The sequence below is a fragment of the Sinohyriopsis cumingii genome, unplaced genomic scaffold (genome assembly GCF_028554795.1).
Source record: "Sinohyriopsis cumingii isolate HCF-2022 unplaced genomic scaffold, ASM2855479v2 utg000295l, whole genome shotgun sequence".
Classification (NCBI taxonomy): Eukaryota; Metazoa; Mollusca; class Bivalvia; order Unionida; family Unionidae; genus Sinohyriopsis; species Sinohyriopsis cumingii.
Window position 1 is genome coordinate 205488 of NW_028315885.1, and position 14736 is coordinate 220223.

The 14736-nt window shown below is 36.0% G+C and overlaps 1 protein-coding gene across 1 annotated transcript; it reads right to left on the reverse strand.

Moving 5' to 3' along the window:
- Nucleotides 1–7400: 7400 nt before the first annotated feature.
- LOC149774371 (perlucin-like protein) lies at nt 7401–14050 on the reverse strand. Its single transcript, XM_089945359.1, has 5 exons — nt 13894–14050; nt 13274–13377; nt 10161–10251; nt 8635–8863; nt 7401–8312 (listed from the first exon to the last, which is right to left on the reverse strand). The coding sequence occupies exons 1-5, from the start codon at nt 13946–13948 to the stop codon at nt 8273–8275; spliced, it is 519 nt and encodes a 172-aa protein (XP_089801485.1). The 5' UTR covers nt 13949–14050; the 3' UTR covers nt 7401–8272.
- Between the last annotated feature and the right edge of the window lie 686 nt (nt 14051–14736).

Below are 14736 nucleotides of genomic sequence, written 5' to 3' on the forward strand. Positions count from 1 at the left end.
GTGGGAGGCAAAACTTTGCACTTGATCAGACCTTCGTATTGTCGAATGTTTTTCAGGTCGATGTGTTCCGTCAACAATTGCGGGTGCCCTACAGGAAAGCGACAATATTTGCACACGTAGGGATACAGCGAACACACGTCCAAGTATTTCATTTCTTCTCCTTTCTCTTCGTCGGTTTGATACAGCAAACAGGTTGCATTGGTCCTTCCTCCGTACAAACTATCCCTCGGGTTCAGCGGGTCCATGAACTGGTAACTTTCCATGAGGCGTTTAAACTCGGGATCGGTTTTCAAACGGTGATCGTATTCGTGTTCCCACATTTCCACCACTTGGTATCCTTCCTGTTCTAACTTTAGGCGTCGCTGACAAGTGTCCTGGTACAAGTCTTCCATGGTTCGTTGTAAAAACTGATTTTTAGTGCCACGGTCAGGATAACAGACGGGACATCCGTGAAATAAGCAACCGTTAAACTCGTACACGATCTTGGGGTTTTCTAAGGCCCAGCCATCGACCGAATGCGTTCCGATGGTCTTTTCACCCCCTCCGTTGCGGGCATGCTGAATCCACTTGTCTTCCTTGTCGCACAAGTAATGTAACCAACGTAACGCTTTGACCGAGTATTGACGTTTGACATAGTTGGTCGCTTGAGGACTGATGACAGCCACGGTGTTTTCAGGCATGAATCGTTGCCGGTACACTAAGGAACACGCTTTGGCAATGGTGCAAGCTTCTTTCAAAGGATCGACCCCTCCGTGTTCCATGAACAGTTCTCGAAATTTTCCACAGCAACGTCGTAAAATGTCCACGTCGGAACGACAATACTTTCACATTTCTTCTTGAAAGTCGAAAGGATCGGAGGCGTGAGCCTGGTACCAAGCGTAGAAAGTTTCTCGTTGTTCGGTACGCATGTTGTCGGGGTCGTAATAGTGAGCCTCAGGTAAGTGGCGTAGAACGGCGTGTTGATTGGCTTCCGTATTGAAAAAGTGTGGAAAGTACCCTTTAACCATTTCTGTCATTATAAACGTTTTAGGCGTTCGGCTCAAAGGCATGGCCAAGTAACTCATCGAATCATTAAACTGTACTTGTCCCACTTGCATGAAAATGATTTTTGCTCCGTTCAAAGTCACTTTAGGACGCTCGGTGCCTTGTTCCGTATAGTATCTCAAAAGAAACTGTCAATCGTATCCGGAAAAATTGTGAGGCATCACCGTGGCATGACGATGACAATTACCGTAACGTTCTATGTCCTCTTGGTTCCACGTCTTGTCGATGGAGTCTAAGACCCATTGGGCAAAATCGGCTAACGTGTTCGGTCCTCGAAAGATTTTTTCACGCCCTCCGGGAATCTTACTGCAATGAGGGCAATGACTGAAGATAGGTTCCTGAATGCACTTCTCGCACGCTCGATGAGCCACGCAGAAATTAGGAATGTGAATACCGGTCTCTTGCATGCATTCGAAGTCAAAAAAGATGAAATTGCCTTTCTTCTTGTGACCGTCCTCTTTCTCTGGTGGGGGTTGGTATTTTTGCACGTTGCATTGGTGTTCCAAGTCCACGATGTGGTGACAAATGTGACATTTTTTCTTTCCTGAACATACGTGTGCCTTGGCATTATTGGTACGTATGCCTTGTCCACACGTAGGGCACAATCTCAGCAGTTGACAAGCACATTTCTGCTCTGAACCTTGAGTCTTCAAATGTTGTTGGTAACAGGTAGGGCTGACAAACGTGCGCAGACAAGTTGAACAATGCACTGGTCCTTCGCTCAGACAGGGTTGAGAGGACAAACATCCTGAGCATTTCAATCCACAATGGTTGTGTTGCTCTCGATTATTATAACCATGGTCACATTTCTCACAGTAATATCTGTATCCCAGGAATCCGGTGACACTGGTAATGGTATCGAAATGGTCATCGTGATAATAGACATGAATGTATTTTCCATCCTTAAAGTCTTTCCCTCGAAACAACAGAGGCCCTCGCATTTCTTGAGGGTACACTTTCAAGGTGTATCGTGGAGCTAGGACATCTTGCAATTTTTGCATCTCAGGAATGCCACAGGGTGTGTCTTTGGACAGTCCGGCTTATTGCAACAGGAGTTCTGCTTCACTTCGTTGTTTGGCTGGGTCCGATTTTCGAATGTTCTCCCAGGCTCTTTTCCATTCTACCGTGTCGTTTTTTTTGGCATAGGTTCGTCCCACCACGATAGCCCTGGCTAAACACATCTGGTCTTGAGGGTTGTAAATTTGGACGAGGCTACGCTTAATGCTGCGAAGCTCGTTCACCAATAACATCTTTTTGCGTCCAGTCCCTTGAGGAGGAGAGACGTGGGTCATGTCCAGTGTGGCTTTTCCATCGGTGATGTCAAACTGGTCATTGGATTGTTGAACGTGTTGAATTTTGTCCATGACTTTGGAAGTGGTCAATTCTGCAGGGGTGCTAAACTCGATCGAAACGGGATTTCAAACCGTCGTGTTGAATGGAAAGTCTCAAGCGATCGTCTTCTTTGGGTTGACATTGTCGCTTGAGTGTGGTGGGCAAAGAATCCCCCACTCCGGTGATGAACCCTTCTGCTTTCTCTAACGGTACTTCAGCCTTGAAATCTTTAAACTTCACCGTGTATTGGTAAGCCGTGGTTCTAAATTTTCTAGAGGAGCGCTTTTCCGTCTCTCGAATGGAATAGTACTTTTCAGGGTTGACTAAGGGTGGCGAACTTTGTTTAGAGGGTTCGGATTCTGGTTCACTCATGTCCTCTTCAAAATCACTGGCATGAATTTGTGCCAAGACTTCAGTCCTGGTACGAGGCGATATATCACGTTTCTGCCTCTTACTTTCTTCTTCTTCTTTCTTCTCGAATGAATAGGATCGTTTCATCTTGCGTGCAAAACGTCAAATGATTGAAATTTAAACACCATATACTAATTTATAGTCATGGCAAACCAGCGTATATAAAAGGGTGTGTGTCTTGTTCTTTCACTATTCATTTCACGCTCAAACCGAGCACAACGATGGAAGAGACTAGCCAAATCGAACGTTTCATCAGAGCTTTGCGAGGGGTCATTAGAAAATTCTCTTCAGACCAGACGACGGACTACTCTCCTTCCTTTCAAGATAAAAGTCATGATACTTGCTATATCTGTCAAAAGAAAGGGCATTGGTCTTCAGAGTGTCCAGACCGTCAAAAAAGAAAAGAAAAACAGGGGCTAGAAAAGACAAAAGTCAAGATACCTGTTATTATTGTAAAGAAAAGGACATTGGTCTCCAGATTGCCCAAAAAAGAAACAAGAGGAGGCGGAAGAAAAGAGGGATTCTTCAGAAGAAGAGAGAGTTTCTTCAGAGGAAGAAAGCAGCCAGGTAAAGAAAAAGAAACAGGAGAAGAAAAGAAGAAGGGAAGAAAGTGAGGAGGAAGAAGAGGAAAAGGCTGTGACGGTGAAGAAATTTAAAAAACAGAGAGAGACTAAACAATGAGACAAAAGAAGTGTATGAACTTTTTAAAGTGCTCTGTTGTGAATTGTGAATTGGATTGTAACTATGGATAAAAGAATAAATTAATTATATAAGGTAAGTGTCTTTGAGTTTTGATTTTAAATAAGAAGCTACACTCACGCACTCATATACACATACTATAGGGGTAAAATGTTTTTTTTTTTTTTTTTTTTTTTTTTTTTTATTTTGAGTTATTGGCAAATTGAAAGGCTATCTCTTTTCGAGAGACGTGGGTGGCCCTGAAAAGGGCCTTTGGTTTTTTGGTGTAGGGGTTAGTTTAAGCAATCAACTTTAACTGTCTTAAGCCTTTGCCACGGCCAGGGCCTACTTCTGGACTGCGTACTGTTGATGATGATGATTTGGTTGAAATCACTAAGGGTGGTACGGTAGGCTTAGTCACAGGGTTGACGTGTTTAGCTCGGGAAGGTCGTATTCTCTTCGGTCGTAATAAAGAAGTCTGATACATTTATTTCAGACTTCTTAACTCCGCTAAAATGTCCAACAGTACCGTGACCGTTTGATTTTCACCCTCTTGTTTCTTTGCTGCTACTTCTTCTTGTTGTTTTTTTCTTACCTCTTCTTCTTGCTGCTGTTGCTGTAGGAGAAAAGCTTGTTCCGCTTCCTTTTGTCGTTGTATAAATTTCTCCAATTCTTGTTTCTGTCTCTGTCTAAAATTCTCCACTTGCGGTAATGAAGGTGACGAAGGTTCCGGAACATATTCTTGCGAGGTAAGAAAATCCACAAAATCCCAATTTGCCTCTTCTGAAAGTAAGTCCGGGTTCCCTTGGACGGTCTCCCCTGCTGGTGCACCCCAATGAATCGTTTTCTGAGTTTCCGTCATGTTGAATCACTGTCGCATAGATTGACTGCAGACAGGCGCTAGCGAATCTATATAGACCAAGTGACGTCACAGACTGCTTTCTTCGGATTGGATGCGGGCTGACTGAATTTTGTAACGTGTGTTTGGATTGGTCAATGAACTCAATCCGTTTCAATCCTTCCTCTACCTATAAATAAGCGCAGTTCACTGCATTGATTCGCCTGTTCTCGTCGCCTCAAGATGTGGACTACAGTCGAATCATCCACCCTTGTGTCTTCAATGATGCTCATATATGTCCGATCCAAGTGGATCGTTGTCCACAAGTCAGACACCATTCTGTGGATACGAAGTGTGTACGTGGAAAGACAAGGTTGCCTCAAGAGGACTCTGATTTATGGCCCTACACTAAGACGAAGCTTGAGGACAAGAAGATGCCGCAGATGCCCTTTATGTTAAGGGCATATTAACATAAATCCAAAGGCCCTTTTCACGGCCACCCACATTTCTCGAAAAGAGATTGACTTTCCATTGCCTACACCATTTTTTAAAATTTTTTTTATTTTTATTTTTTATTTTTTTTATTTTTAAAAAAAAAAAAAAAATCCCGTGTTCAATTGCCTTTGTCCCTAAAGTAGTTTTTTTTCTCCCATGTTAAATTCCCCTTGTCCCTAAATAAGCCCAAACTCTATTCCCATGTTAAATTCCATTGTCCCTATAGTGGCCGAGGAATTTTCTCCATGTTAAATTTACATAGTCCCTATAGTGGCCCAGGGGGGTCTGTAATGCTAATTCCCATTGTCCCTATGGTGGCCCCCTTCACTACTGTCGTGAGAATATGCGAACTATTGCGTCATGGGCGGATCCCAATTTGATATGCCAAAAGTACCGGTATATCAAATTGCTTTATACCAACACTTTAAATGTAATGTCATTTTTAATGTTTGTGGTATAAATAAATAAATAAATAAATATATTTATATAGTTTTCTTTTTAAGCACGTTTTCCCCTACAAGCATTGAGCTCAATGGAGGTTGGTCTTATGATGGTGTAAATGTGAGACACGACAAATCGACTTAGTAGACCAAGCGATAACACATATGGTTACACACTAGTTGCTTTTATCTGCGATAACAATTAGTTACTAATTGATTTCGCACTTGCTTTTATGATGATTTAGTATAAGCTATTATGACATATCATCTCTTCCATTCCTCTAACGATCACATTGATTAAAGACCGAATAATTATATTGATCCTCATGACTTTAGTTGAATTTGGTGTTATGTGGTTGAATATTATCGAGTGCAGCATGAATTATCACTCTGCAAGCTATCTCACGTTGTGCAGCATACGATGATTACAATATCAGAGCTGTTCACGCCGTTGAAGCGACACTTGTGTCATTGCAGTAATGTTTCATTTTATGTCCATTTTTGCGAACATATTATGGACTTGGAAAATTTGTATTTTCCTAAAAGGGTCTTTACATTATGGTGAAGCAAAAAGTCTCATCATCTATTCCATATATGTAAAGTAGGCAAGCATATGTACAAGAGCTGATTATTGTTTTAATTTTTTAAATAGTTTCAATCTATTTGAGTCTGAAGATTTCGTGGTTTGCATTGAGTGGAGACAAACATGTTCTGAAACACAACTCCTGTTACTCCTGTACTGCCATGTTTGCAGAACAGCACAGAACATATCCTAAACATGACCGGTGTTTATTTGACGTTACCGAATATCTTTAGCTCATGTAGCCGGCATGATCTTTCTTAAGAATATACTATTACATATGATCAATAAATTCAATTTTAAGAATGCTTTGACAATTAATAATACTACTCTTAATAATAACACTTAATATGCCTTTTGATGAATGTCTTATTGTATGTTGGGGTTTCGACGGTTATATGATAATTCAGTAACCTCCTATTGTTTGGGATAGGGTATATGAACAGGTAAGATTGACGCAAAATCTTTATTATGACCTGTCACGTGGGGTATATTATGAAATAATACTCTATATTAGGTGTAAATAAGAAGGGAACTGAGTAATCAGACTCATTCCGAATTTGGAGTCATTATCATTTCCTTATTACTACACATTTTTCGCGAAAGCAGTAACTTCAGGTGTGATCCACTGTACTCGATTATGAATGTTCGATATATACATCTATCTCTCTTTCTATATATCTGTATATAAATCTATATATTTATCTATATATCTATCTGAGTGAATGTATGCATATACGCAGATTCACAGAGAGACATACAAATAAGAGAAATAGATTAATGTAATGAAAGACAGAAAAATGTAAAGCAAGACATTGGATAAATATAATACATGAATGGCTATGTAATACTCCCCTTTGATACGTATCACCCTTTACACCAATTGATAGATGTATCTGATGATTTAATAACTGCTTTAAAAAGCTTGAAATTTCGCTTGTGTTTGAACCGCCTTTGTATCATTGATATTTTGCGTATTTGCTTGTGCGTTCAACCTTCCCAAAAATCATCAACGTAAAGTTGCATGGATGCAGTACATGGTATAAACTCTGTATGGCAAAAATTAGATAATTGTTTTAAATAAAAGACATAAATTTCATATATAAGTAAATGTTTAAGTTATATTTGAACCATTTCACATGAAACGGTTAGTGTGTATAAATTAGAGGCAGAAATACATCTCGAAGTGTTAATTATAGTTTAATATGAAGACTCTAATATCTATAAAGACGGGTTGTATGACAACGTAGGAATATAAGGGTTTTCAACGTATATGTAATCTAAGATTGACGTTTATTTTGCTTTTTATTAAATAAAATATGATGATCAATTTAATTTTATTAATTTAATATATTTTGATTTTTGATGTATTATTATATCACATGTATAATCTTGTTATCGATAATCATACCGGTATCACGTAAAAGAAGCACTAAGTCTTTCATTCTGGACAAATTTATAACAAACACAACGCACCTATGTAAAAGATGTATAACCTAACATTTTTTGTGATTATTCTATGATGTGTTGAAAACTCTTTCAAAGCTAGTTATTTGCAAGGAAGAAATAAGAAATGAAAATCTTTTGTTCAGCAGATACAAATTTATTTCAGAAAGTGAAGCAGATACATGCACGCATTAGCGAAAGTATAACAAATCATCCTTTCAAATACAGTCCAATCTAGAAAGTAAAACGAAAAACAATCCAGCACAGTATAAACTCAGTAATTTTAAAAAGCGATCTACCTTTTCTTGTCTGCACAGTTTACCGGTAAGTGATTATGGGACAGTAGAATAAAGGGCTTTAGTTGCAGTGAATTGCTTGTTTACAATGAACTTTCGTCAAACATATATCCTATAACTCTCTCTTGTTAAAGGAGGGGAGTTTCTCCTGGTACCGAAATAAACATAAGGCGTGCACTTTGCATGATAAGCTAAGTAATGATGCACCCTTGTTTAATTTAATCATTGAACATGGTTGCACACAACAGAAGAATGAAAACATTATAAATGTGATGACATAGCGGCTGTGGAATATTCAAAACTCTCATCACATAGTTGTGTAAACGAACATGTAGTTTTGAGACAAATAAAGCTACTTTGTGTTAATGTTCGATATTATTTATTTGAAAGTCTTGATAAAAGTGTCATCCAGTTGTTCACTGCAACTGTTTTTTTTACGACAGATCAAGTGTCGGTTTCAATCACAATTTACTAGATCTTATAATGAAAAGAATATGTTTTGTCTATATTGCCTTCTGATTTGTATTACAGAAAAAGAAAAAAAACAGTCTGTCACGAAGCTCAGTCTAGTGAGGAATAAGAATATTGGACCTGCTAAATATGATACTATCCGGGTTGGATAATATTTGCTTAGTGATCATCGAAATCAAGATTAAATATATGTGGCGTTAGATTTCCCAATGCATAATATCGCCAAGTAGACTATTGATATTTAACTATCCTTTTCGTCATTGAATTTCATTTCAAAAGGCCTGAAATAAAGAAAAAATCTCTTTGAATTTCCAATTGAAGCAAAATAAATCTAATATATGAGTAATATAGAGAGCGACAGAGAGACAGTGAGAGAGACAGAGAGATGAAAGAGAGACAGATATTAAAGTCTGATATTAATGTAGCACAGTGTTAAAAAAACAATTACATGGTAATTAAAGCCTATACAACTGGAAACAGCCCACTAAGATTTTCTAAATAAACAAGAATAAATCAATTCGGCTTTTGCTAAAACAAACTCCGATGAGTGCCTACCACGGGAATGTAGAGGTTGATAACATACAGCATACAATATTTTCTTACCGTGCCTGACAGATAAAGCTTAGCCTAGAAGCGCAGTTTTCATCGTTCCACTTGCTATTCAGTCCCCAATCAACTTCTACACAGTCTTCATCTTTATTGTTGGGCTCTCCATTGTTCCAATTGGTATATGAAAACGCGAAAGAAGCCCCATTGGTTTGCATCCATCGCCATTTCCTGTTCTGCAACATGTCCGAACCATCGACCCAGTAACGTTCGTTGGGTACGATACCTATACAATAACACCCGAAGAATGATTAATGTCCCTTTCGAAATTACTCTAGCATTAAACATTATTGATCATTCTTCTAGGTTTTACTTCATTTTGGCAAAATCATTACGCCTACACGGATATGTGGTAATATTCAAATGTGATTTGAAAGGACTGACGCTCTACGGGCTCGAAAGGATTTCTAGAAATCCCCCCCAACCCGAAAAAAAAAATATATTTTCTTCTTTTGATATGCTGAGTGTGGAAACCATTATCTATCTTCTAAAGCCAGAACACAGTTTTTAATATTGCCCTATTGTCGCCCTCATCAGATGTAAGACGGTCACCATAATAACTAGGGGCAATTATATATGATGATGAGTAGAACACTGGAGACCCCCTAGTCAGAACGAAAATCTTTTTTACGGATGTAACTGTGCTACTATTTTCAAGATGGCCGTCATGTTTGACACATTTGGATTGTGATAGGCATCATTTTCATAACTTGCCAACCAGACACCATACAATTCTTCTAGTGAAATTCACCAGACAATATGTTTTGCAATTTAGTAGAAGTAGACGTTCAAGATGGCTGCAGCTGCGACTATATTGCATCCCTTGCATGATGTGATGGTATACGATCATGTTCAAGATGACTACTGTTGTGACCATATTGGACGTCCACGCAGCACCATTTTCATTTAGATCCAAGTTAGCTTTGGGATGAGCGACTGTGCAAAGTAAAACGATTTGGAAGAGTTTCGAAAACATGGGAACGTTTCCTAAAGAGTGGATGGACGACAAACAAAATGTCAGCCTATAAACTCTTCGGCTACACATAAAAGCACTCTATTGCTTTTCCGTTTCTTAAATAAATTCCTCAATTTATTCTATATAAATGTTTCATGATTCCTGTCTTTCCGGAATTAAACAAAAATTTAAAGTAAAATCTACGAGATTTACTGTTACTCAATTATTTTTTTTCACTCGATAAAGTTGGCTATTTGAATTCATGCTGGAAACTCAGTAAAAACAGATATTCTTCAAACATTATATCGCTCCATATTACAAATTATTGATAACAGTCTTATGACAGCATATCTATCGAGCTGGTAATACCGGGGAAGATCACGTTCATTGCGATCATTGATAGCTAAAAAATGGGTAGATTTAGATGAAAATATATGGTAATAAATCTAACTGCAGAAATATTTCATGTGGAAAATTTAAAGTAAGTGCATCTGTTATATGAAAGTAGAAATAAAATGAGAGGCAAGACCGTAATATAGCAAGAATATCATGAAAGTATTTTTTATACCATGACTTTTGAGAACGAGGTCATGAATTATGGTCTGATCACTTTTACTAGTGATTCGTGCAAGGTCGCCTCCAAGCACTTTACAGATTACCTGAAGAAGAAAAAAACGTTTATGGGGAAAATAATGTGTTATTATCAAATCCTCTAAAACGTCACAAAAAGCAAGGAAAAAAAATAAATAAAAATAGACAACAGCTGAGCAAAATACTAATGAAATGACTAATTTCTGTGCGAATGCTGATTATCATGATGCATGTATAGCATAAAACAATCGTAACCTGCCTAATATGAATAGAATTAATAATAGTATATTATTATGTTTAAGGTAATAAGTATACCAAAATGAAAAATCTTGGCGTTGAAACACTGCTCATCATATTTCTATTACAGTTTTGTGACATTCATTAATTGAAACAAAAAAGAATTCTTACTACGAAATCATTATTGTAGCAAAGTCTTCATACAATACCGTATCATAATCATTACTTTCATCACGTCGACAACATTATACTAAATTTTATGAATACTAAACTCTAACGAGAGAAAGAATATTTTGTAACTCCACAAACATGGGTTGCTCGTGTGAAGCAAAACTAAAAGATATTTTTAACTAATCTCAATATTATTTCCAAGTGCTTTTAAAGGAAATTATATTAATTTTAGACGATTTCGCCTTCACATGCTGAAACATACTTAAATCCATAATTATCAGATCATTTTTTTGGAGAAATTTGAGTTTGAAACTAAAACGAAAAAAAAAACAACTCCTTGTATCTCTAAATTATATTCCTTGAACCCACACACTAAAATCAATCGAAATAATTATTTCTTAAAAATACGAAAATCATAAAGCAGTATAGATCCTTGGATTAATATTGTTTCTAATTAAATTACTTCATGCAACTTTCATGTTCCTGTTCAATATCTCATATATGTCAATGTCAAACAACACAATATTACTTGCATCCATGTCCGTGTTCAATTCAGGTTTGAATGACTATATGTTTGTGTGGTCATTTGTTTGTACCTGTATGAGTGTTACAGTTATTAGCGCATAAGTATATGAGGCAGATATTTTTATAGCATTCAATTGAATTTTTTTGCTAGTTCTTTTAGATCTTTGGCATTATCAATATGCTTCGCATTGACATTGTCTTGTCAGTTCTCTGTCCGCAGTATATATATATATATATATATATATATATATATATATATATATATATATATATATCAGTTCTTTATTACTGAAACTCATCGTGTAGATTGCTGAAAAATTCAATAAATAACTTTGTAATTTCTCTTGAGCCAAATATGCAGTAGATCAGTTCCAGATAAGCACATTCCTAAACGCAGTCAATATATTTGTTAGTAAGAGCCATTAAACATCAGTGAAATATAGCACATGCTTATTCAGGAAAGGAAATTGTATTTAGTGCACTTCAGTAATTGCACAGAATTCAAACAGAATACAAAATGATATGTTGAACAGCATAGGTTGACAAGGAAAAGCATGTACTTAATACATTAATGCAACAGATTTGTAAAAAAGTCCGTGTTTTTTCTTAAATCTTAATTTGTCCAGAGGTTACACGTAAACCAAATGTCAGTCACAAAATCACATTTAGCCATAATCTTGTCATATGTTACATGTATCAAACGTCGGATTAGAATAGCATATATATATTTGTAATATCTCAAATTATTTCATGTGAAATAAATATATTGTAAAAAAAATGGAATTATTTGCGAATGAAAAATGATCACCAAGTTATTAATATAATTCAATTCGTAACAAGCTTAATTCGAGAATTTATGTGAATTTCTTCTCTTGGATAACAAAGAAGCAACATAGATTTATATTAGATTGCTTTAATTGTCCATCATATTCTCTATCGACGATGGTAACACATAAAGTTTCCAACTCAATAAACTAAACTTGCCATTTCCCACACAATAACAATAAACGCTGATAAAGCTGAGCGTGCATGCGAATTAATATAATATAAGTATATCCTCAAGCAACTTATGTTCAGAAAAAGCGACATTCACGCTCTCTCCAACAGGTTATCTCGAACATATCTTGAAGCCGAAATACATAGTGTTAGTGATCGACTCATACATATATGTTCCCATGTTCGTTCTCCATGTCCTGTGCACTCGAGGAATACGTAGTCATCCATAAGATATGCTTTTTTATGTAAATTTATTTTATTTTATTTTATTCTTGTGATTTGTTTCTCTCGCTCCCCACAACTTTCTCTTTGCATGTCTTTCTGTTTGTCTGTCTGTCTCTCTCTCTCTCTCTCTCTCGTGTACTGCAGATTCCTCTCGCAATATGCCAATGCCCTAGCCATCTAGTCTGCTTCAAGCAAATGATGAGAACTTGTTCACTGGTTAAAAGATATAAATTATGATACAATTGTGACACAGAAAGACACACAAACACACACAGACATACATACACACACACACACACACACACACACACACACATATATATATATATATATATATATATATATATATATATATATATATATATATATATATATATATATATATATATATATATTGCAGTTAAGAAATATTTCATCTAGGAAATGTATGTGCTCGATGCCGTCTATTAATTGACCTGTGCAAATAATCAGCAAGACTCTTGCACTTATATATCTAACAATATCTAGCTTCTTCTCCCTTTAAAGTATATGATACCCCTTACCATATTACCTCAGCCACGACACCAAGGAAGAAGATTTATACTTATTATACTCATTGTCGTACGTATCGAAACCGTAACCACAAATTGAAGCAAAAGAGGCTCCGCAGAAGCCTTTATCAACATGTTTATATTCAATTTTTTCATTGTTTTTTGTTGTTGTCTTTAATAATTTATTAAATAACATATGTTTGAGGTAATATGTCGCCAAAAACATTTGAAAAATGCATTGCTGCTGGTCTTTCTAGTAACTTACTTGTCGCTAGATATGAACACCTTCAGACTCCAAAAGTAACATTTCTGGAAAGCTGAAAGCAATATGGGACTTCATTCCCTGTGTTAAATTAAGAATTGGAACCTAAATTGCTCAGAAAGCATTATAATCGTAATTATTTACCTTGGCTTCCGCCCAGGTAGCCTGGACAGAGATTACTTTCAAACATTTATGTCCGTGGAGTTCGAACGCTATTGGACATCTAGTAAGTTGAACTTCATAACCATCTGGAAAATACAAAACTTTCGTTGAATTTGGAAATAATATTTTCATTGATGTGAACATTATTCTCTTTCCTTTATTCTGTTCACAAGATTTTCCATTTTGTTTCTAATTCGCTTGCATCTTGACACTAAGTCTAAAGATAAATTAGAAATGAAAAACGATGTTCTTTTGCCAAGATACATGGTTCTTCTCTCTTTCTTGGGATATATCTTTATCTCCCCCTGTGTTTGTCAAATATGTATGCGTGAGTTAAAATTATTTTTGAGAGTGTGTGTATTAGCATTATGTCACTCTTGTGTGATGAATATGTTATAATCGTCTCCCGGTTTCAGGGACTACAACATAAAAGACTGTAAATATCATGACACGTGTGTAAATAAGAAAAATACAGAGCAACTAATCAATAAGGTAATTAACTATGTTACTAACGAAAACGCAAATGAATCAAAGCAACAGTAAATAAACAAACACTGGGAACTAATAATAACAATATCAATAAAATTAAAAGGTAAACATACCAACATATGGAGTGATAAAAATGGCTACAGTGATGAATATCGATGAGAAATCCATTACGGTAATGAACGATGTTGTTGCATGAATGGTCACTTTCAAACTGAGTCAAAACGAATAGAAATACACGGATTTATCATTACTGTCATTATGTCTGAGTGAAATTCTCTATTTAATATTCAATTTGCTTGTATCTTAAGCTCCTCCTTCTCATTAACATATCGAACACTAGAAGCTAAAAATTGTTGTTGTATATTGACATATATTCTGCACCAAAGTTTTGATATTCACACTCTCTTTATGTTAACATTCTAAGAAAACATGCATCTGAAAAGAGTTCAGTAATACATATGCAAGGATGTTCGTCGAAATGATAAATGACACGCCAGTTCCATATCTGGCATATTGGAGAAGACGTAAACACATTTTGTATATGTTTTATTTATGAAATAATGTATAACATCAAATGAAAAGTTATATCAGTATTAAGCTTGTTTCGTACCGCAGTCGTTTTACTTGACGGTATATATATATATATATATATATATATATATATATATATATATATGTGTGTGTGTGTGTGTGTGTGTGTGTGTGTACCGTCTCAAATATATAAATCAATTAGATTTTGCTCACATCCCACAACCACAATACATATTTGGATTCTATTTGAAAATACGTTAGGCGTCCAGTTCTTAAACTGAGTAAAATGAATAAAATGAAACCCATAGTATAAGATAACAAAAACAAACAATTTATTTGTATAAGATACAAAGTGATAATTTTAGAGACACTTATAACAATGTAACTTAAATTCCAAATAATCCCTAAAGTACACCACAAATCTA

Bases quoted from the DNA above. Each gene is read 5' to 3' on its own strand.
- LOC149774371 (XM_089945359.1), bottom strand. From the start codon at position 13,948: ATGGATTTCTCATCGATATTCATCACTGTAGCCATTTTTATCACTCCA. The intron at 13,378-13,893 runs GTATGTTTACCT...TGTATTTTCCAG, and splicing joins TTTTATCACTCCATATGTTG to ATGGTTATGAAGTTCAACTT. The intron at 8,313-8,634 runs GTAAGAAAATAT...TCTTTATTTCAG, and splicing joins AGCTTTATCTGTCAGGCACG to GCCTTTTGAAATGAAATTCA.